We start from the raw sequence: 24600 nt of genomic DNA on the forward strand, positions 1-24600 counted from the left end.
AGTAATTCCCTAATATTAGCGTTAAGCCCTTGAAACTACTTTTTGCACCTGTCAATTGTGTCATTTTTTTCTTTTTCTTCTAATTGGTTTTTCTTAAGCTTTCTCTTGCGTGTCTGCCACATGGTTTGGCCTCAAATAACCTCTGGTTGAGAACTAATGTGCATGTGTTGTTTCGAAAGAGGGCGTAGCGGCTGCGCTTGAAAAATAAATGTCCCACTCGGGGTAATGCAGCATTAACATCAAAATTTTTTGTGGTCAAAAGACCTCCAGTAAGTCAAATATCGAATCATATTGTCAGCTTTGTTATCTGACGCGTTGAGTGGTGATAATTACCCAAAAATGGCACCAGCTATTCACTAGTGAGCTTTGATTCTGAGTATGGGTGGTTTTATTCTACGAAAACGCTTTCCTGAAGGTCCGCCGCACGTCCAACATACATACACGGCCTTTACAGCTAGGGTGGAAGAACAGGCTGGTTGGTAGTTCATCTTGGAAAAAAAAAAAAAAAACAGCGCATTCTTGAAACATGGACCATGTCTCAAGAGTGCGCTGTTTTTTTCCCATGACTTTACAGCCAGTTTGCAATGGTTTTGTTTGGGGCCTCACGAAAACCAGGAACTGCTTCACCACATGGCATGAGAAATGAGGCTGTTTCCATCTGTAGTTTTTTTCATGTAGCTCAAGAACGGCGGTACAGATAGTTCATTTTTTTACACAGTGTTCCTGGGTCATTGACCATCAAAATGTATATTGTAAATTTTCTTTGTTAACAATGCACCTGTAGATATCGTGCCTTTTTTATCTTATTTTTATGAACTTGCCACAAAAATGGCAATTTTCTGATTTTTTTTTTTTAGTTCTTTAATAGTGATTTTGCTTTCTAACTTACGTTTTTGGAAAAAGCATTCCATTACGTGCAATTTTGTATGCTGTATTGTGTGCTGGAATATTATTTGTACTGGCAAAAACATATCTTCCGAGACCTATGAAAAATGGCCGTTTTCTCAGGGTAAGGAAAGAGCTAAAAATGAGTTGTGAGCTAGTTGATTCTATTCTGTCGCCTAAGAACAATGCAGGGGCAGCGGCGCACAGCACTGGCTTTCAGCTAAATTCATTGACAAAATTTGTGTGTATGTGCAAAGCAGTATGCTTGGTCAATGAAAGTGTGGAATTCCAACATGGAAGGAAAAGAATGAAAACCTCACCAATCACTATATGCATGCCGTCAAGTATTTCTTATAGCCCAATGCAATGCATGGATCATTGACACAGGCTTTTATGATTCTGTAGTAGTATGTTCCTTGCATTTTTTGTACATCCTAGGACTTGGTGACATCTCCATGTAATATCAGCCTATAGTAAGGAAGTAATTACTCCGTTGCAACCTAAACTCATTGGACTAAACCGGTATTAATTGTGTTTCTATATATCATTGGATCTATGTGCACAGCTGTGCCTGCTTGCTCAGTAGCTCAGTTTGACACTGCTGCAGTCTGTCCCTTTTCCATGCATTTGTGTCACAACACCTCGTAAAGAAAAAAATGTTCATCAGTGCTTTCTTGAACATTCTATCAATGTGCAGTAATTAATGGTTTCTAGCTCTACTAAGCTAAGGTTTAGCTTGCTGCAGCAAGCACAGCTTGCTAAGCCGCTTTGCCCTCGACAGTACCTTGTCATTCTTGTTCTGCTTACATACTTACATTATTGCTTCTTGCTTATTTCATAACATTGTGTGGTGCAAGTTGAATCTGGTTGAGATAATGAAAAATCTTCCACTTGAGTGGAAATGTAGTGGCTTGCTTTAGCTGCATTTGAGGCAAAGTAGACACGGTCTGCTCAATTGACCCTGCGGTGTATTTGTATGGGGGTGATAAAAAAAATAATAAAAAATGTGAACAGTGTTGCACCTATGAGTCCGACTGCTCAAATTTCTTGATATCGCAATTGTATGTGGGTGATAACAAAAGCGTGCCAAAATTTTCCTTGATTCAGTCATGGATATTGAAGTGAACTTTTATTATTGCCCAGATACAAGTACAACAACAAAAAATTCGAAAAGAAAAGCGTGTAAGTGCCACGCTATTCACATCTCTTCTTATCTTGAAAGTACAGCCGTCATGATTTTCAACAATATAGCACAAGCGTCGACCAAATTGCGGGTCAGCGCCTCGTAACGGCGACAAGCGTGCAACACTGCTTGGGATATCGCCGTAGGCTAAGCTCTTCCTATCACTAGGTTGCACGCCCCGACGCAATATTATTCGCCAAAACTTGACAGACAGCAGAACGCATGTGCGTGAATAAGATGTGATAAACATGATTTTCCTCCTTTTTCGTATTACGGGAGACTGCTCTGGCGAAACAGATTTTTGATAGGAATAATAAAAGAAAGGAAATACAGGAGCATATGGAAAGCATTGACTGGAATGCGAACCTTCTGATTTAAGCAGCCCTCTGTGAGCTGGGTACACGATGAAAGATGCATCAAGCAAAGCAGGTGTGCTCTACTGGCCACATATTTTACTGTTCTATTTTGCAGTCTGGTAGATCCGTATAACTCATGCTATGGTCTTTCCAGTTGTGATGTATGGATGCGAGAGTTGGACTGTGAAAAAGGCTAACCGCCGAAGAATTGACGCGTTTGAATTGTGGTGCTGGCGAAGACTCTTGAGAGTTCCTTGGGCGGTCAGAAGATCAAATCAGTCTATATTGTCGACTCTAAACCCTGACTGCTCATTGGAGGGTCAAATTCTAAAGTTAAAGTTCAGCTACTTTGGTCATCTGATGAGAAGAGAGGAGTCGCTGGAGAAAGATTTGATGTTGGGAAAGGTTGAGGGTCACCGGAGAAGGGGTAGGCAGCGAACGCGATGGTTAGATGGCATCCTCGAGGCGCTGCAGATGAAGTTATGTGATGTTAGGAAGATAGTGAGAGACCGGAAAGCGTGGCATGATATGGTCCATAGGGTCACGAAGAGTCTGACACGACTGAACGACTGAACTGAACTGATAGTGGCAGGGCGTGTCTCCTCGTGATCGGAAGTGTACCAGATGGCACTCTACCTTCGTGTGCGTGCGCAAACTCTCGTCTTGTTGCACGCTTATAGCCGTTATAAGGCGCTGACCGGCAGTGTGGTCGACGCTTGCACTATATTAATAATCATGACGGCTGTACATCGGCTGCACAGCGATGTCTGCATATTAGAGCACATCTTGGTTTAATTTTCTTACCTGTTAATTTTTATATTGTTGGTTCTTTAATGAGGGAGTCCATTTGGGTTAGAAATGTACAGGTGTTCCTCATGCACAATAATAATTCCACAACATTAATTCTTTTAGCAAGCTATTTGGTAATGTGTTGTCTGTTAAGCTGTGAACACACTGATGTAGGTTTTCTGCTATTTGAGTACAGTCCTTATTTGTACTTGTCCCCAAACACATGCATCGCCCTCTTTTATTTTTGTTTTATTTTTTGCTCAAAGCTTGTTCTCGTTAACGCAAGGTAAAGCTGCACTGTTGCATTCTTTGATTTTATGAAACAGTCTGCAAGCCAAGCTGTCATGTTCTCAGTACATGACTGCTTGTAACAAAGGCAGGGGGGACCATTTGACAGTGCTTGGCGCTCTTCTTTCCCATTTTCTGCATGGGTTCAGTGAAGTTATCCATAGCCGTTTGGGCTATCTGTTTCCGCTGGTAGTTGTGATATGGCAGAGCAACATGTGCTATGACTTGTTGTGTAGAGGTGGCAAGACTATTTCGGTGTATGCCTGCTTGCAGATATAAGCCTGACCTATGCACCTGTCCGTCTTTTTTTTTTTTTTTTTTTCAGCAACCACAAGATCCATGAGCTACAAGAGCGTGCGGCACCATCGCCATCGCCTCACGTAGCTGGGGAGCGCCCTCCAAAAGGGGGTCCCCCCGAGAAGGGGCCCCCTTCTTCACGGGGGGTTGGAAGTGAGGGGACCTCCTCTGTGGGGCCCCCTGTGGTAATGGGGGGTGCTGCTGACTTGGCCAAGGGAGTGCTGGGGCCCGGGAGCGGGCCCATGGGACCGCAAGGCCCTGCTGGCCTCCCACCAGGGGTTGCAGTTCCCCCGGGGGCTGTGGCTGGGGCACCCAGCACTGCCACTGAGGGGTCCCGGTCACCACCACCCCAGAGGCACCTTCACACGCATCACCACACCCATGTTGGCGTTGGATATCCCCTCTACGATCCTTACGGAGGTAGGTCTGCATGCATATCCCGTACATTTCTGCTTACGGCAGCACTGCCTTCATGTTTGATCTACTGTGTCCATCATCGTTGCTTCAGGAACCTCTTCTCTTTTTTTTTTGTACGTCCAGATTCTTACATGGCCTTTGATAGGTGAATATTTTCACAAGGAAGGGATCATGCTGATGAACTATACCATATTTAGTCAGGTGTAATGCAAGTTTAAAGCGGGATCTCTAGTGCCCGTAGCTACGCCGCGAAGAGGCATAGCTACGGTCTCCTCATAAAAAAATAAGAATTCATGTTGCCCCTATGCCATGGGCAGGAGCTGCAAACTCGGGTCGCTCCTTTCATATGGGAGAGTGATATCAGAATCAGCCTACCAGAACCGTTTGCATTCTCATTGCCCCATACGACACACAGGCACGTCTATACGGCTTGGTTGAAGCATGACATTATATGTGGGCTGGCGGCTTACTCTCACATCATACCCTTAAAGGATGAGCTTAAGTTTCCCCAATAATGTAGCACCTTACACTGATAGGGCACGATAGAGGAATAATGTAGCAGGCAAAAGAAGCTTCCGTCATTGCTTTTGCAATTCAACTAGGGTTAACCAGAGTTACACCGCAAGAATTTTTTTTTTAATTAAAAGTATAAGTAAGAACTTGCCCCCTGCATAAGAATTGCTTGTTATGCAGAGACCAGCGCACACTGGGTCATATTTTTATTGCCATAGTTGCTGGTATGTTATGCAATTCACCCTCAAAGCTTAGGGTGAGAGAAATGGGGAAGAAAAGCTGAAACGCCGGTTAAGCAATAAAAGCACCAGGCTTCAGATATTCGACTATGGCAACCAGCTCAGTGTAATGCATGCTAGAGCAGCACCGGTGCAGTAAGAAATTTGTCATCGTAGGTGATGCATTTGCACACTCCACATGACCATGTTGAGTTTGTCTGTCAGGTAAGAAACTAGCTTTCAAGTTCACTTAGGCTGTTAGATTGCATAAAGTAAGCGACGGGGTGAGTCAGTAGAACTCGTGCATGTAAGCATGAGCAGTTACGAGCCAGACGTCATCACTAGATGCGTATGCAGTCCATAGGTGGAGCTTGAATATTTTGAACAGTTATTTTGCCCTCTGCATTATAGTTTGTGGGCAAGATTTGTTGAGTTGAAAGTCGTTTATTAGAAAAGGAAGGCTTGTGGCTATGGAAGGAGTTGATGGGCTTGCATTTTGGCTGTAATCATTTTCCCCTTATTTTCCTTTATACTAAAGGCATCATTAATCAAGAGGGTTACAAGAAAGATCGTCTAGGCATGGCTGGCATGCCTTTCGAGGAAGGATGACATAGCAGCATATGTTGCGCAGCCTAGGACATATCAGAGCAATTGACACACGTGACTGTGTAAATGTGAAAAATATAGCGAAAAAAATGAAGTAGCTCTCTTGTAGATAGTTTAACCTCCAGGCTCATGAGCTGTGGGAGGAAGCCAACCTTTTATACGCCTTACAGCTGTGTGGCAAAGCATGCCACAAGAAAAAAAAAAGGAAAAAATTCGTAATGGTTGCTCTGGACATAGAAACAAGGCGACGTGCGGTGCTGAGAAAGGAAAGACAGTAAAAATGCATTAAGGGCTAGGGAAAGGCTTGGGCAGGCAGCATGAAGCGCAATTCAGGGTGGCAAAAAGCAGAGTGCAGCAGCACTGTGTGGATGGTTTTGGCGTGCTTGACTGTGTGCCGCGGTTCTTAACTGTTACCTCTTAGACGACCCCGAGACCGCACAAGTCTAACATGGGATTCACACAAAGCATTGGTTTCCATATGTGATTACTCTCGTTCTATTCATGTGAAGTTGTCGCCCCACAAGGCATTAAAGAAAAAAATCGCAAATATGGTGACTAAGAATAAATATCACATAAAGTGGTGATAAGGAGAGAATGGAGGGTGTTTGTTTTTCCTTATAAATCAACGCAATATGTTCAGTAATTAGCGAGTTACCGTAAAAACTTGCATATAATACGGGTTGTAATCTCGGGATAGCAGAAACGGGAACAAAGTTTTTTCGTCCGTGTATAATGCTAGCGAGGAAAGCTGACTAAAAGCATTTATTTGCGCTGCATTTTGCGGTCGTCCCATGAGGCGACCACACTCTGCGTGTTCGCATCCAATGCCACCCCATGCTAGTCGTCAAATGGAGCCGTGCACCTGTATGTGCCAGTGCTGGCTCGCTTCCCTTCTTACGCAGCCACGCTTGATCAGAGAATTTCACGCATCATGTGAAGAGCAGCTCTCATTTGCCCTGGCAGCCGCGCGATCCTCCGGTTGTAAGCCGGTGTGCCGTGTCCAGTTCGGGTGTGGAACGGCAGCGCACAAATTGCTGGCTAGCATGCACTGCTCTCACACCTGTTTGTGTCTAGCAGCGTGGGCTGGTGTGCAGCACATGTGTAACCAGTAAGTGTTCTCAGATTCTGGGCCTTAGCGATCATTGTCATCTGGTGTATCGTCTGCTGAGAGTTCTTTCCTAGAGACATATTTGAGTAGGAAACTCTTTGGCACATCTAAACATATTTGGTATCTCGCACTTCTTCAGAGCGCAACCGAAGAGCTCCTTAATGCTGCTCAAGTGTTCGCAGTACAGCTGTAGGGCATGGCTAGCATGGCTGGAGGGGCTCATGAGAGACGGGTTTAAAACACTGAGTGATGTTTTTGCAACGTTCGCAGTCTCGACATTGTGCTAGGTGTGCTCGGCCTGTTTCCGGTCTTTTGTGAGTCGCGAGCACTGTGGTTGCGATGATCGCGAGGTCAGTGTGGTGAAATGCCGTCGAAACCATCGGAAGCAATCAGCAGGCGCCATTGTTAGATAGCGCTTCCGTTTACTGGAAGCCCGATTCCAGTAGCATTGAATAATGAGACTGGAACTGGATTTAGGCTGAAAATTGTTCAAATACATAATACAAAGTGTAAATCTGACATGATAAAACTGGGAAAGAAAGTTCCGAGAGCACTGCGGAACGTGCAGTGCAGGAATGCGAAAGCCCGAGTGCTGCTGCTGCACACCGTACATCGCGTACCCCTTGTCGAACACAACCAGCATTTCGTTGAACGCATCAGAGGTCACTGGCGTTCTATAATTGGTTTACAGGAAAGGAAAGGCACCATATCTATCACTCGCAGAACCCTGCTGACACATCTTGCAGACAAATGTCGCCGACGCCAGACCTTCATCATGAGCCTAGGAAGCTTAATAATTGGTCCGCAGGAAGGGAAGGGTGCAGTACCTGTGAAACTTGTTTCTGTGGCTGTCTCCCTGACCGTGAGTCATCCAGTTCATAGAAGCGCCAGAACCGGAAGTGGTGGCAATCAAACTGATATCTGGTTCCGGTGTTCCCACCAATCAGGTGTCTCGAGGTCGCGGAGATAGCGACACTTTCGATAATGACGCGAACTCGAAGTATGGCCCTTGAAGTCTTTTTGAGGTCCATCAAGCTCACTCGCTGGAGACTGGATTTTCGCGTAACGGTGCTGGTAAACTTTTGCTTTAAAAACTCTTATGCAGGTTCTTTTATAGCATTTACCAGACACCATTCTCAGGGCCCATCAACAGCCTGCGCAGTAAACACATTAATATGTGAGGCTTTTTGCTGGTTCCTGCGACTTTACTATAGGGGGTCATAAGAACAGATCCAAGAGCCACTGACACAATGGAAGACAAAGGGGATTAATTTTTGTTGAGAAAGCAGCACTGACAGCCAAAGCGAGACCTTGGGTGGCCGCAGCTACGCGGTAAAGAAGAGCTACGGTCTCCTTATAAAAAAAGGATACATTTTGGCTCCACCTGGAATTGAACCTTCATCCCTCGGATCCCCAGCCGAGCGCTTTAACCAACTGAGCCACGCCCAGGATCGTGAATAGTGCATCTTAATTCTCCTTCTCTAGAGTGAGGGTGATAGTAGTGATGATGATAGGCTAGTCAGCGGTGCATTTCGGGCGAGCGTGTACTCAGCATTGGACATGATTGGATTGAACTACATTAGATTGAATTGTATTGGATTGAACTGGTTTTGATTGAATTGGATTGTATTTGACTGGAATGAACTGTACGTCATTGGACTGGATAGGTTTACACTGGATTGGAGAGGAGTAAGCAGCCCAGCGCCAGACGCACATGCTTCCACTACGTATATCCTGGCCTAGCTGAGCTAAGCCACCGCCAATTTCCAAGCGTAACCATAGCTCCCTAGCTTTCGCTAACCCTCTGTTTAACCAGAACTAAACCACAACTAACTTTTTATTAATATGAAGTGTTAATTAAACATGGAGGTAATTGACTAGAAAGTTGAAGAAAAAAATCGCATGCCACTGGTGGGATCCGAACCATTAATCTCCATATTTCATGTCCGATACTCTGCCACTGAGCTTTGGCGATGGGAGTTTAATCTTCCTCTTTCTCAGTAATTTATGTTGTGTGTAACCTATCCTTGAGAGTGTACTCCTCCACAGCAGTGCACGTGGAGCGTCCTGTGCTACCACGAGTGTCACATAGAATGTCATCGGGCCATCACATTTGAAGCCCTTGTTAAGCTATGAGCAAACAAATACTGGGAAAATGAGGGGTTATAATTACCTGTAAGAGGGAAGCAAATAGCAGCAAAAATGTAAACATTGCTTCATTGCTCGTACCTGGTATGGAAAAAATTACAAACTTTTTTTCCTTTTCTTTTCTGTCAAACTAATTCTGTCACTTAATGAATAAATTTTTATTTTCATTAAATTTTATTAAGGATTTCTGCACAGAACAAAGCAGTTCCTAAGGGAACTGAGGCAGCGGTGCAAAAGGCTGTGCGCAGTCTGAATTGACTGCCACAACTGCTTCCAAACATTCACATCCGGCTTGGATAGAGAAAAACTTTTTCATGGGCGTTTTTTCAGCTGTGAAACAAGCCCATCTGCACCTTTATTGGGTATTTGTAGGCTGCTCATTGGGGGCCCCAAAGGCTTGGTAAAGCCTTGACAGGGCTTTTTCAGGTGCAGGCACTGTTTCAGCTTATTTCAGAAAATTTCTCACAACTGATGAGCATTAGTGTGTGAGTCCTTTTTAAATATTAAACCTTACCAGTCCCACACCCTGTGCAATTAGTGGGGCACAGTGAGTCCTCGGCCTTGGCTTTTTTGGTTGTGGTTGCACCTATGGCATGCTTGGACCTTGAGGAAATTGGTGCTTATTTGTTTGAAGCAAAAGATGTCAGGAACGATAGGTGGTGCTGTGAAAGTCTCGTTTCTATACTGAGGATTGGTGAATTTAAGGATGTGAACAGCATGATAGGTATAAGCATTAAGGTGAACATGCATGATAGGTATAATTTTAAGTTGTCACGTGAAGCCTGTCAAGAGTTTGTGGAAAGATGTACACCCTACGCATGTCAGCCTTGCAAACCTCGTGCAAGAAGTTTATTAGAAGTACTCGTGTATTTTTTTCTACAACCTTTCATATTCACTGTTAGGTATTGGTCATTATTTTCTGTAAAACCTCGGGCAGCATAGCCTTATAGGACCACACAGTGACAAGGTTGCAGTCCATCTGCTAGCAGTGTAAAAATGGAAATGAAGACAAACCTACCAAAGTTCGCAGATTCCTGGACGTGACACTGCCTTGTCTTCCAATGTTTACGATGCTACTGCTGCCCGAAAAAATTTGCTTGCATGTCTAGTGAATTCTGTCACAGGCAGGTGTGATGGAACCATTATGTTACGATGGTGAACAGGAAATTGGGGCTGACCTAGCAAATTTGAACGTGATAGCAATAGCATCAAAGGCCCAATTTGCAAAAAATCCATTATCAACATTGTGAGCAAAAAAATTATTGATAGGCGCTGATTGGTTGTAGGTTCTATGGGGGTTATTCTCGCAAGAATACGAGACGCTAGTCGTCTTCTAGCCTCGGAGTGCCAGCCCCAACAGACAGGGCTGTGAGCCCCAACCCGCGGTGCGAGAAGTCGGCTTTGCAGCAGGTTCAGGTCAGAGGAGTGAGGAGACAAACACCGAGCTGCGCACTCGAACAAGCTGTAATCTGCCCAAGTAATTATACACGGCAAATCAACACTCAAATACAACTGCCATAGCGAGCGAACATCCCACTTGCGTACGGGGGTGAATAAAAACCCACCAAAGGGGGAAGCACACGTAATGAGGTGAGAGGAGTGCTCCGCTCACCTGGCGTGCAAGCTCAACCGCTGAAAAGCCCCCAGTGAGTCGCGATATGCGCGCTCCTCGACTCTGACTGGGGAGAGGAGGTGTCCCGGCTAGGCTGGAAGGAGAGAGGGAAACCCACGCGGAGACTGGGAGGCTGTGAGGGGTGGCCAGTGTACCCTCTCCTCGCAGTCCTCCCTAACGGCACGCATAATCTTGCGTGTTAATTATGCGCGGCCATTATAATGGGGCAGGTGATCTATGTGTATCCCCACACAAGAGAGAAAAGATGTGACGGGGGGTTTCATTTGGCCTTTCGTGAAATAGTCTCAAATACGCATCATACCTCCCTGAATTCTAGTGCACCATACTTGCTCAATAATGTGCGCTGCTGAACTTTGTGTGAAGTTATTTACCTCAGTTCACATTTAAAACTGGGATAGAACAGATCTCGGTAATATGAACCTCACGGGGCCGCGAGAAAACTTGTATTTGATAGTTTGTGTCGTCAGAACGAATGAGAATTCATACGCAGAAGTGTAGGAAAGGCATTCACATAAATCTGTTTATGTTTGTGGGGATTTATTTACTTCTGCAGACCACGTGCCTCCGCAAGCTTCCCACTGTACGTACAATGCAAAGGAGATTGCGGCATTGGCAGTATGCGGGCCGTGCAGTTGCGACGATGTGCAGGCCATGTGCGGCTACAAACTGCTTGCAGTCTGTAACGTGGCATGTGATTGCAACAGCAGTGATGTGGGGGCCACGCGCCACTAGAAACATGCTCTTTGTGTGTGCCGTTTGACAAGCGATTGCGGCAGCTGCGATATGCGGGCCTCATGCCATCACGAACTGCATCTTGTGCAAAGCAGCTAGCGATCATGGAGTGTTTGCGGGCAGTGCATACTGCTCAAATCTGCAGTCGCGGCTTGCACATTCGTATCATTCATATTGGCTTGAGAGAGTGTTTGGAACATCCAGTATTGTGCACATTGTATACAATGCATTTGCCAGAGAACTTAAGGAAATCATATAATCTCAAAATTAGTATCAGATAAGTTCGTATCCTCGAAGTTCTATGTATTGCCACATATAGCCACTGTTTTACATTGGCTTCTTGAAACGCCTGTGACCACTTTTGACTAAACGGTGGCTGGGGAGCATGCTCACTTTGCTATTATGGCCTTTGGCTCTCTGTGTTTTTTATGTGCTTTTGCTTTCCAATGGCAGCATGAGCCAAATTTTGTGTTGTTAGGCATGAGTCATGTGCCCCTCTTACTGCATTTACTCAGCCTTTGTATAGTGAAACCTCGTTAAGGCTTACCTCGCGGGACTGCAGAAAAACTACGCACAAAGAGGGAATGTGCCCTGACAGAACAAGGTATTTTTGTACGTAAAGTATCCTGTGAACATAGGTACACAGCAAAGTTGAAACCGGGTTCCAACCTTTTCTTGAGGTACCGTTTTAGAGCAAGCAGGCAAAGCATGTCTAGTGCACATCGTTTCTCTAGCAGTAGATCCTGAGCTATCTTTCTCGTTAATGTCGCTTTCATTGGTTGTAATTTTTTGGTGATAGAAGCACCAATGTCTCTACTGAATCGCGCGAACGAAGTCGAACTGTACTGTCTGTGTCTCTGAACATACAAAAGGTGCCGGTTTCTACAGTGCCTTCCCACTGCAAAACTATACAAAGAGCCCTTGGGAGGAGCCCTTGGTAGGTGTCATTGTCAGTGGTGGTCAATACTCAGAGCTTCTCCCTGACTATGGACGGACACACAGAGGTGCGGTGCTGACAGTGTCACTAGGAAAACACTACACATGGAGAGTTTGTGATTGGTGTTAGCACCTAGAATGCAGCAACACTGCAACAAAACCGGGCCATATCGCAACCATGCAGTGACATCTGTCAGCCAGTGGCATGACAGTGGTGGTAGCTGCGGCCCATGAAGGAAAATGGGTTTCTTGCAGAATCCAAGTCATGTGGCAATGATAGGCAGTAGCTGCAGTGTGGGGAATATTTGGAACTCAGACCAGGCTCGCTTCAATGCACTCTACTTGGAAAGCAGGGGTGGTGGGGCAGCGAGGGTGGCAGATAGGGTTACAATGCCCCCCCTCCCCCCCTTCCTTCCTCCCTTCAGCAATGAGCGGCGAGAGTATGTTCTGTAAGGTTGCAACAATGCTTTCTCTAGGTGTTTGTCACGTGCTCTGCTGTATCACTGTCAATGTGTCGCAACTACCTACATGTTAAAAGCACTGGTCAAACCTTTCTTTGTGGCGTGTAGCATAGCGCATGGCTGCTTTACAAGATACCCCTTCAGCACGGGATAGGGAGGTTCATTATAGGCCACTGTGCTGTGAGCAGGCAACCAATGCATGAGCTTTGATGGGTGCAGAGTCGAGGATTTCGTGCAGCTTCTTCCTAAGCAAAACATCCTCTTAATTGAGGACTTTACCAAGGTTTTGCTGTATCAGCACTTGTCATTGTGAGCATGGTTGGCTACTGACAGAGGGGGTTGATTTTTTAATTATTTTGGCACACTTGTGTTCTATTTTTGCATAGTCAGGCAGTGACTTTTTCTAATGATCTGACTATTGCTGCCTAATTTTACTTGTACAATTATGCAGTTGCTACACAAACTTCAACTCTTCTAGCACCATTCTTTTTGAAAAATGCTACTATTGAGCATCTTTCAGTGCATTTTCAGCTCTCATCCTGTTTCTATAGTTTCTATTTTTACAAGCATCATACTTATGCTCTGCCAGCCTTTATCTGTCAACTGAATTCTGGTACCGAGGCCTAGCTATTTAATGGTTTACACATTTGTATGTTTTCATCAATTCCGCATAAATAGGGATAGTTTAACATCTTCATATCAAAGCATGCTGTAGCTGTTAGGTGCTGTGGCATGAATGTTTCCGGTCCCGAACAGGCTGCACCGGGTTGCCCTGTGTGCAGTTCTGCTGATTTATTTGCTTGCTTGTTTGTGTGTCGCATGCTTCCGTGCAGTCACAGTTTGTAGTGCGCTGTCATTAGTGTTTCTTTTGTCACTGCCCCTTGGGGGGCAGTGGTTTTCTCACATGTGAGCCACTATGTGGCAGTTGAGAGTGCCCCTTGTAATTTGCAAGACATTCGTTCCCTTGCTCTTAAAAGAGGGAGCTTCAGAGCCAACCGATCTGGCTGCACAGCTTTGCGCCCCTTTGGCCCCTAATCTCGTGGCGCCCTTGGTTTGTAGTGCCCCCGAGCCCATGGAAGCAGGCGCCGCCACAGAGACCCTACCGTGTGATGGTAAATAGGACTTCCCATTTTCCGCTTAATGCAGTCACACCATTGCAGTGCTGACTACAAGCAGTAGTGCTTCCTATTGGGGTGGGATTGAATGGCTGAAAAAAAAAAAAGAGAAGGATTTCTGCTGTTTTCAGGGAAAGATATTGAAAGCAGCCTGCACCTGTTTACTTTGTGCAGTCAGCTCACTGCAAACAGCTTACAAGTTGCTGTTTCATGTGTAGATAAGGCAGCAAGGCACTTTTACTGTTTTTGGTGTTTTACTATATATATATATATTTAATTGGTTCTCAGGAAAGGAAAGGCGCAGTATCTGTCACGCTCTGTTTACACCTGAACCCACACTGTAAAGGGAGGGAGGACGGTGGGAGTGAAAGTGAAAAGGGAGAAAGAGGAGCCATACAGCTTCAGAAAAGTTTTTTTATTTAGTAATGTCGATTATTCAGTTACTACATCCCAGCAACATCTCCCCAGTGGCAGGGTGGGTGGCGGTAGCGGTAAAAAATGTTTTATTACCAGTGGTTGTGTGATGACACAGGGTTAGTGGGATTCAAGATGTAATATAGACCATGTGGGTCAGAAAAGAAAAGGAAATTTCAAGATTTATTCTAATGTTTTATGTTTTGCAACATGCAAAAAACTCGAGCTAGGCTTTCTTTTTGTGTTCCAAAATGCCACAGTAAGTGTAAGCTAAAGAAATTTCATATCTGTTGCAAATGAAAAAAGAAGCTGAGCAGACCTTAGTTTTTCGTACACACTTTATATTGCATACTATTGCTGGCAGGATGTTCGTGCAGGCATGTTCTAGAAAATATCGTCGAAGTTCTTGTTGTAAAGCAAGTTAGTTCACTATTCAATTAATAACATATTGTGCTAGCGTACGAAGCAGACATGGATGGCAAGATGGATGGGACTATCGTGTGTGCTAGTACAGCTTGTTGCTAATGTACTAGAAGGTTGTGCCATTACTATTCTTAGTGTTCTTAAGAGGCTGGCATAAAGACAGGTGCATGCTGCTAACCCTCCAATCCCATGCTGCCTTTTTATGCTCAGTTGCCCTCAAGCGTCGGATCTGTTGGCTCTGTACCCTTTTCATGTGTTCCGAACACATTGCAAGTTCCTTCCCCTCATCAAGTATTCAGCTGTTCTGTAATATTTGGTGTGACACTTGGGGGGGGGGGGGGGTGTTGGACGCTCTCACTTGTGTCAATGCCTGTCTGATGATTCGACAGTTGGACACTTACTGTATAAACCAGATGCCATTCTTTGCTTGAGGTGTACATGACGTACCATGATGCACTCTTCACTTTAGCTGTCGAAAAAGTGCAAATTTTTTTCCATCTCTTATTTAAATGCACTACTTAACTTTCTGGCTTGTAGTCTGATGATGGTGGGTGCTAGTGAGTGTTCGTTTTGGACACTGACACAACTGTGCTTTACTGCAGCGCTCTATTTGTTTAACATCGGGACTATGGTACCACAACCTATTGAATGGACAGCTGATTAGACTGCTTCACGGAGATTTCAAGAACCTAGAGAAAATAGGCCTAGTCATAAAAGGTTTCTCTGGTTTTGTGTAGTTTATAGGGTTTAACATCCCAAAGCAATTCAGGCTATGAGGGACACCGAAGTGGAGAGCTCGGGAAATTTTGGTCACTTGGGGTTCTTTAAGCATGCACTGACATTGTGCAGTACACGGGCACCTTGCTTTTCACCTCCATCGAAAAGCGGCAGCCGCGGCCAGGATTTCATCCTGTGTTCCTGGTTTCAGAAGTTAAGTGCCTTCACTACTGAGCCATCACAAAGGGTTTGGTCTGCCAAATTGTGGGATGTAGCCCTTTTTGTACTTTAGCTTCATACTTAAAGCTGGGCATTTAACCACAGCAAGCTCTACTCTCGGACTACTTTCTGTGGCTCTGCAGACAAGGCTACGCAGGAAAGGGAATGAGATGGTTCTTTGTCCCTGTGCTGTGGGAAGTGGCCTATGAAAAGCACTAATAACCCTGCTTTGGTTCTCAAACCTCCCTTTCATACCTCTGCACCCCTAAAGTGTAACAATGAGCAACCCACTCCCCGTGGCACTGGGACAAAGCTTCGTCTCCTTCCTATTCCTGCGTAGCCTTAGCTTCAGAGCTGCAGAAAGCTATCGAGGACTACAGTTCGGCACTCTTTAGACTGCACTGTGGCCTGCTACATGAGTTACGCTCTCTGGTGTCGAATGAAAGTTGAGACGCTAATGAACTAATGTGCTAATGAATGATGAAGCCATGATTTCTTTTCTTTTTCTTTTTTCTTTTTGTTAGGAGGCGAGCCGGATAAGGTGTTTATTTTACCCTCTTGTCAGCTTCTGGCCCATTTCTGCCCCATCAAACTTTTTCAGAGTATTTTACTTTTCTTGATTACTCCCCTAAACAAATCAGCCATTTTTTTTTCTTTTGTTATTATGTATTGAGAATTGCAGCGTTTGACTGATGTTAAAGCATTGTCTAGTGGTGTTGTGAAACAAGTTCCTCCCTGATATTAGTTTGAAAAGCGTGATACTTTTTGGTGTCGAGAGTGTTTTGTACGTATGTATACTGTCCTATTCCTGATTCGAGTGGCCAGACTATTTTAGTAAATTTTGCTTTTTGCTTTGCAAACTCTTGGTGTTACAGCAGGTTTCATGCTTTGCAAGCATTTTTGCACTCCTTCAGGTATGGCACACATTCAAGTTGAAATATTGATTTTCAAGTTCAGGCATTTGCTGCCCACTTAGCTTGGTGTTGCTTTTCGTAGTCCCCCAATCAAGCTCTGTTACTTTTACATTGTTTATGAGCTTGCAAAAGCAAATGTGCTAAACAGTTAGGCAGCAAGCTGTAGTGGTTCACTTTTGTTAGTGGCAGAAATAAAAGTTCATCTTTGAAATTGCTGCAAAAAAGAATTTAGCTCTTGAAATTGTGAGGGGTTTAGTGGCAACTTACAGTTCAGATGCCACAGCTGTTTTTGAACAGGAGAGATCATCACTGGACATTCTGTTCCAGTATTGCTTTCCTAGAATTTCCAAAGTGGAGGGTACACAACATTCTTTGCTTTGTTCCCTTACAGCCATGATAGCAAGCCAGCAGGCAGCTGCGTGCGCCGTGGCAGCCTCATCAAACCTGCACCCGTTTGTGCCCAAGTGAGGCTTCCCCACAGTACCTGGCGGGGAGGTGCGACAACGACCACCCCGATGTGTAAATAACCGCTGTGTGCGGGGCCGAACTGGACCACCTATGACGTGTGCAAGACGGCCCTTCCCCTCACCCTGTCTGGCCCCCGTCAGCTTGCCTGCCCTTGCGTGTAGTGCGGTGTGTGCAAGTGTGTGTGGAAGTGTGTGTGTGCCGGTGCCTCTCATGTGCAGCCATGTGTGAACCCAGCTCCCCTCCCCGTGTAAATAGTGCAACAAGACTGCCCCTCCCCCCACCCCCCATTCCCATGCTCCCAGCAATGGTTTTAGACGCGTGCTCTCTCATCATCCCCTCTGACACTGCCATGACGACAGAGCCGTCTTCTGTGAGGACGGCTGCCACCTACCTACCCGCCCGCTGCTTCTCGGATCGTTCGCCAGAGCCTCCAACCTGCTAGACATTGCGGACGAGGTTTTCCCTGTGCTTCTCTTTCCCTCTCAATGTTGACGCGCATAAAGATGTGCCCTTGTGCACCAGGTAGGCACATTTCTCCCAACGACACGAGAAGGAATGTGCTGCTGTTGAGTGTTTTATAAGGAGGCGGGGTCCTCCTCTGGCATCCCTATTCCCCCCCTTTCACTTTGCTCTTATGGGCCTCTACCTCTTTCCCTCACCCTGTTCAACCCTCTCCATCTGGGAGGCTGTACAAAGTGTTAAATATTTCGTGCTACTGTTTCATTGTAAGCTATAGTTTCATATTACCCACTCTTTATTTTCTACTTGTTTCCTCACCCATCCTGCTGTGCCTGGTTTGCAGCAGCAGCAGCAGTTCTCTCCCTCCTCTCCCATCCCCACTATTCTGTTGGTGTCCTAGTGACTGTATTTTTACGAAAGGCAAATACATTTGTGCCTTTGAGCACCTCTAGTCCTCTCTCGCAGCTCTGCTGTTTGTGCTAGGTAGAGGAACTGCTGGGCACTGTCAACATTACAGGCACCTTGGGGGGATGGGGAAGAAATTTCAAGCTCCCATTCAAAGGAGTGCTGGCTCGGAGTCATGTATGTGCAGTGGTGTACCCCGGGTGTCAACATTCGGAATTACATGTTCATTTTTCAAACGTTTTTGGTGTCTGCAGTTCAGTTGTGCATGGTGGAAATGAGGAATCAAGCAATTCTTAAAACAAATGGAAGAAAAATATGGTTTAGGTTGCCATAGAACTTTAAACTGGTGCATACCTCTAAGTATTGGGACAGTTGCTAGCAAAGGTTCAGTTGAGAAGTTTAACAGAAAATGACTGTAGTGCCTCACAACCATGTTCTTACATGCTCTCACTTCAGGAGCGAAATTGTGACAGGAAGGTTGCAGAAGTGAAGGTGTCGGCTTACAGTCTTGTGCAATCGTGTGGCACAGAAAGATGGGTGAGAAGAATGGATGGCGTGAGTGCCAGCTAGCCACTGAAAGGTAATTGTAAGTAATATTCTCAAGAAAACATTCTTAATTGCCTTATAGTCGGTATCATTGAAGACTGCTGGAGAGCTGTCCCCATCATCAACAGTAGGTTGTCTTGCTTAAACAGCTGTACTACTGTGAAATTAATAAGAAAAAGGAACAGAAACATTTTTAAACTTGTTGTGCGGCAACTGAAATTTGTTAAGCAAAGTGTATTTTTTTTAGCTCTGCTTCAAACATGACCTGCAACTGTGTTTGGTGGAGCTGCATTTAATTTACATCATATCTTTAAGAGGGCCTTTGCAGACTTTTTCAGGTTTCCCACTTTGTGCGACTCTCTTGTAGTTTTGGAGTACTTAAAAAAGATGTTGCATATCAGATCCGTGTTCCTCTCGCAGTGTTTTCGTTCAAAAGTTGGAAGAAACAGCAATTTTTACTAGTGTACTTTATTTAGGCCCTACTCAATATCATTAATATTTCTTCCTGCACCGTCAGTAGGGGCGGGCTGTTTAGTTCATTTTCAGCAGACTTTTTTTTTTTTTTTTGTGTGTGTTGAGTTCAGGTTTTTTTTTTTTATCATGATTTTTATGGATAACTTTTTTTTTTCCTTGTGACAGACGAGACCTGTAGTTATTTCAGCAATTTTTTTCCGCGCTAGCATTAGATTAACAAGTGCATGTTACAAATGGCCATACATACACTTGGGCTTGTTAGGAAATCAAATGATACTGCCATTAAAAACAAACAGTGATAATGATGGAATTAAGCACAAATGCAAATTTGATTTTAGTCTTAAGAAGCTTGTTTTCGTGTTATCATTGGGCTATAGGGGAGAAATGTCAAAAATATAGCTGCAGTATATTTAATCAATATGCCAAAATTTAGTATTTTGAGGAAATTAATATATATTTTCATATAAAATATATTACCTTTGCGTCAAGCTTTTATATTATCCATTTATTGGTAAAAATATTTTTGTCAACATTGACTTTTGAGTCGTCCTACTATGTGGGATACCAGGCAAATTCGTTAATTGGCATTGTGTGGTAAAGCTCCGTTGACATACACTTTAAAATCACATTTCTCGTCATGCACAGTGGTTTTCTCACAGTAATTTGCAAAAATTTAATTCTTTTTCTCAAAAGATCGCAATTTAGGCAATGAGGTTGAATCTTAAATGGGATCTAAAGAAGAGTGGCAGATCTTTCTGAATGCGCACAATGCACAGGAAAGACTAGCACACAGCCTGCCTCTGACATCCATACTGTTTTTTCTTATTGCTTTCCCAACAGCGGGAACACAACAAAGATTGTTAAATACAAATTTTATTAGTATCCGTCTGCAATTGTGACACAACAGTTCACTGTGGGTGTCCATTCTATCCTGTTGTCTCCCCGACTACACTGCATCTTCTTGAAGTTCTTTTCCTTTTAGGTCCCCCTTGGCCAACAGTTCTTTTACTGTCGTTGCTTTTGCAGACGGCAACAGGTGCATGTAAAGTTCTCTGAAAACTGCAGGCATTATACAGACCACTCGCTCAGCTAACGAACTGGCCTCATCAGGGATGACTACGGGAGCTTCAGGTGTCCTTTTAAAGGGTGGCACACTGTCTCGCATTCAGGGTCCCTCCTCTGCTGCTAGTCATTCGGCTAGCGCCAACTTGCCGACCCTGTCGCTGTTCAAAGTTCAAAGATCAAAGAGCTCTGCAGCGCATATAGCGGCAGTAACACGTGGCCGATGCGTGCACGCCCAAGTGTGCACACGCAGCACTGTTTCTGCCCTGCCTCGCACTCAACACGTTTATGTTACTATCTCCATTGGCTGAGTAACTTTTACTGAGCAGCCAGCAAAGTGTTGTCTTGCATTTCAAGAATGTTGACCATTTTCGGGTAAAATGAAATTTTGAGTGTCAGATTTCACACATTTTATTTTTGTGTTAAAACAGGGAAAGTCCGACCCTTAACCTTAAGCTATTGTTGGGCTGTTAAAAGTGTTGATAACCAGATGAACGGTTGATGTCAATTACAATGGATAGCAGCAGCACCAAACACCAGCTACAGTGAGAAGGCAACAGACTTAGACAAATTCGACCTTCAACAGGTTTCAAAGCTTAGTAGCTTGCCTTTCTGTTGTCAGTTTATTTGTGTTAAATTGGTGTTGCACCTTTGTTCTTTTTGCCTTTGTGCTTAGACTCAGCTGTAGCATTAGAAATATTGTACACAGTTGAAGCATTGTGATAAGTGGCAAAAAATGGCACCCCATACTGGGCTGCAATCACAACGTGCATATGTTGCAACCAGAAGGCATTCCAGGTTTACTGGAACAAGATCGTAGCAAGCACACTCATTTTTGTTTGCACGTGAGAATTTCTTACCAGAAATTCATTGCTTGTACACGCTTGTACACAATTCATTTGAAAATTTTAGGGGTTGAAGCTTGGCTTGAACCTAGTTATATAAGCAAAAGCTCTGTTAAGCATGGTTTAGCGAGGTTGTACATGGTTTGATAGTTTGAATTAGGGGATGCTGAAGTTTTTCGTTACGAATAGATGCAATTGTGCCTTTAGCACCACCGTTTCATTCTGCAATATTTAAAATATTTTTGTTTAAGTTGATTTTTTGGCAAAGGAAGGTGCAGCATCTATTTTACTTTTTGATGGTTACCTACACTTAATAGGTCAAGGTCACATCACATTTTCATTCCATGATTTTTTAACTTACTTTGTTAAGTTGGTTTTCAGGAAAGTAAGGCAAATTATCTCTTCACTCAAGGTCAATTTCACACCAAGTAGGTTGGGAAGTTGCCCTTGTTAGCTAAAATAAGAGACGGTGCCTAGCCTTTGCTGCTTTGCCAAGACTGTAGCACGAGTATTTGTCATTCTATAGTACCTGCGGGCAAAAGTAAACGGAGCACGCTATTTTCTTCTAAATTCTTTCACGCATTGTCGAAATGAAACTGGCAGTCGTAGTATGTGTCAACCGGTAGTAGACTCCTGCGCCCTTTCAGTTGGACAAATATTTTCTTGCCTCCAGTGCAGAAGATATGATTTTAATTTGAACGGAAGAGCGTGCTCCATTTACTTATGTCCACATCTGTACATTCTCTGTTGCCTTGAGCCACGAAAACTAAATTATAGCCCAAGTTGTGGCGTGATTATGTTTCTTTAGCGCTGATGTGTTAAAGGGATTGGCACTGAAGTGCTGCAGGAGACCATAGGCTATGGTACAAGCGGTAAGTAAATTGCTAATGCTGCATTCCGTGGACTACTTGGAGTATCGCTGATGCTAATTAACCAGCTGCAAGGTATGTGCAGTAGAGTATCAGTGTTTCAGCACATGGGTGATCACTTTCATTCTGTGTCACCTTGAAGAAAAATATTGCTGCGGTGGCCTAATGGTGTGAATATCCACCTTGTATGCAGGAGGTGTGAGGTTTAGTCCCAAGTGCTGAAGGGTAGCCACTCATGACACAATAGGTAGACTCTTTCCCCTTGGCCTGGTGCTCTTTAAGGATGAAATTCTTGAGGGATGGGTCCTTGACACCACCTTGTGCAATGAAAAATGCCTTGTGCCTTGGTGCGCTATGGCTACCCTTGTGCTGCAAGTCTATTGTCACCATAATAATAGGTTCACAGGAAAGGAAGGTACAGTATCTGTCACACTTGTTTGTGTGGGCACCTGAACCGCACCTTAAAGGGCCACTGTCCAGAGAAGGCCCTTTTAAGCAAAGGAGCCCAGTGTTTCGATCAGGTACCGGGGATAGTCTGTGCAAAATGCTACAGTGACACGCGCGCCGCAAAGCATCGAAAACACAATTCAAAGCTCTCCCATGCTCTCCTTTCGGAAGCCAGCTTCCCCTTTTCCTGCGCTGGCCCGACGGGCCACAGTAATGACGTACGTACCGCGAACGACGTCCATTGGTCTGTCTCGCTGACTGACGGAAGAAGGATGGGTGTCTACCGCTCGCTCCTCGCTTTTCCCTCGCCACGGCCAGACTGAATCCAGCGGCGCGTGCTCCCTCGGCCGTTTTTTTATTTTTTTCGCGCTCGCGGAGTGCCACGCCCCACCTCCCGCCAAACGCGGAGGAGGAAGGGGAATTTGTCTTGCGGAGGCTAGACGACCTCGGGCAGGAGAGTGAAAAACCTTTGCGAGGGAACGGAAGGAGAGAAGCATGACAGAATCGGGTGATTGCGGTGGCTGTAACTGCGTTATTAGTTACTTTTTTCAAAAACATTTTGCGGCCTTGCGTTCTAGGGGCGAAGTCTCACAGTCACCGGGGAAGAAAATATTTTCGACCGGAGGGTGGACAGTGGGCCTTTAAGGAAAGGGAGGAAGGTGGGACAAAGTGGAAAGAGGAGCCGTAGTGGAGTGCTACGGAATAATTTCTACCACCTGGGGATCTCTAATGTGCACTGACATTGTGGGGGTTCACAATCTCCTACCTCCATTATAACTACCGCGCGTAAATAACGCGTGAATACGCTCGTGCTAAGGAGGTTGGCGGAGGAGGGCACACTGGCCACCGCCTCCGAGTCTCCCACGGCGACGCTGCCTTTCCTCTTTCCTCCCGGCGTAACCCGGAGACCTGGAGGAGCTCGGCTGTAGTAAATCGCTCGGGGTTCAGCGGTTGAGCGCGCACGCGCGCGGTTCACAATTTCCGCCGAAGAGACCACCGCCGTCACCGAGAATCGCCCACTCACCGTACGCACTTACAGCAACGGGATGTGAGCGCGAAGCCGCGCCAGGTGAGGAGACTTCCTCACCTCCTTGCGCGTGCTTCCCTATTAGGCGGTTTTTATTTCACCCCCGTACACGGCGTTCGCTCGCTACATTGCGGTTCTTGAGCGTCTTTTGCCGTGTACTCAAGCATAATAAACTTCGAGTAGGTAACTCGGTGTTTGTCCCCTCTGGCTCGAACCTGCCGCAGTAGCGACTTCTCGCACCGCGGGTTGGGGGTCACAGCTCTGTCTGATAGGATTGGCACGTCGGGGCTAGAAGGCGACTGTAGCGTCTAGCCACCCCTCCCGTGGCACATTCCTGCGAGAATAACTCCCATATTCTTGCGCTCGAACGTGGGGCCAGAGGTGTGACAAATCGAGTGTCTGTGTGTGTACGACTACCGACACAGACAAGCCATATGGCAGTGAGCAGGGCTTACTTTCCAGTCTCTTCTAATACTGCAGTGGTGATTGCACAACGGCAAGAAAGCAAAACCACCATAACCTTTCATTACCGCGAGAGCTCAGGAGCTGACGCTAGCCACTGTAATCTTTGCAATTTTCTGCGAGAGCAGGTGGTCACACGACCCCACCGCTCTGCAGCAGGGTGACGCGCGGATGCTGGTGTGACGGGCATTCGCTCGTAGTGTTTTGACTTGCCATGCTCTACGGGAGAACGGGAAACATTTATTTATTTATGGAAGGGAAAGGCGCGGTAACTGTCGCACTTGTTTTCTGTGGACACCGCGCCGTAAGGGAAGGGAGGAAGATGGGAGTGAAAGTGGAAAGAGGAGCCGTAGTGGAGGGCTACGGAGTAATTTCGACCACCTGGGGATCTTTAACGTGCACTGACATCGCACATACGGGAGAACGGGAAATGTTGTAACGTATGCATTTTTACGCGCGCAGGTTGATGGCATGAGAAGTGTTATTAATATCCTTTCTGCCGCGCCTGTTAGCCAGTAACGTCGCGATAGCTCGCAGCCTCAGAGAAGGGCCGGCCAACCCGGCTTCTCTGAGTGGTGACCGTTTTAAGTGCATCAGTGCAGTGGGGAGCCTAGTCAGCCAAAGAGAGCTTTAGGAAAGTGATAGGATCCTTCTTTATTTTTGTCGACTAGTGTTCAACGGGCTCTGGGAGCCGAGCGGCACGGCCGCGGCGCACATATAAGGGCACGCTGGTATTGCTGCCTGTGCGGGCGCTACACAGTTTGTATTGCTGTAAGCGCGGTGCCTATAGCACCTTGCGCAATCGTTTTTCCCCACGCGAGGGACACACGTGAGTCCGAGGTTGGTCACGCCACGCTGAGACGAGCTATATCGCACATGTGCATCGCTGAGCATGCGAGCCGCCTAAGACCTCTTCAAGTTGTCTCATTTCGCTGCCTAATGATGTGCATGATGACGTTGTCGAACGGGTAAAATTTTATAAGTTCACAACAACGCCACGGTTGCTGCATTGGGCACACGCCGACGCGCTACAGAGCTGCAAGCGAAGGTGGCGGAGCTAGACTTTACACAAAGCGCACCGCAATTCAAGCCCCGCTGCATGGCCCGATCGGAGGACGCACCCCCCACCAGCAGGCAGTTGCAGCTAGAGGCAAGGCTTGGGAT

The 24600-nt window shown here is 45.6% G+C and overlaps 1 protein-coding gene across 3 annotated transcripts in view; it reads left to right on the forward strand.

Annotated features, from left to right (window-relative positions):
• LOC146198780 (uncharacterized) overlaps positions 1–17744 on the forward strand; it is a 39463-nt gene extending 21719 nt beyond the window's left edge. For 2 of the 3 annotated variants that reach the window (XM_084594268.1, XM_084594270.1), the window contains 2 exons: positions 3827–4218; positions 16764–17744. In XM_084594268.1, the coding sequence (XP_084450394.1) occupies positions 3827–4218; positions 16764–16840 (469 nt within the window). In that variant the 3' untranslated portion in view covers positions 16841–17744. Of the gene's footprint in view, positions 1–3826; positions 4219–13629; positions 13683–16763 lie in introns of all 3 variants that reach the window. The other variant, XM_084594269.1, reaches the window with a different exon arrangement.
• The last annotated feature ends 6856 nt before the right edge of the window (positions 17745–24600 follow it).

The sequence above is a fragment of the Amblyomma maculatum genome, chromosome 2 (assembly GCF_055883805.1).
Source record: "Amblyomma maculatum isolate TAMU_Amacu chromosome 2, ASM5588380v1, whole genome shotgun sequence".
Taxonomy (NCBI): domain Eukaryota; kingdom Metazoa; phylum Arthropoda; class Arachnida; order Ixodida; family Ixodidae; genus Amblyomma; species Amblyomma maculatum.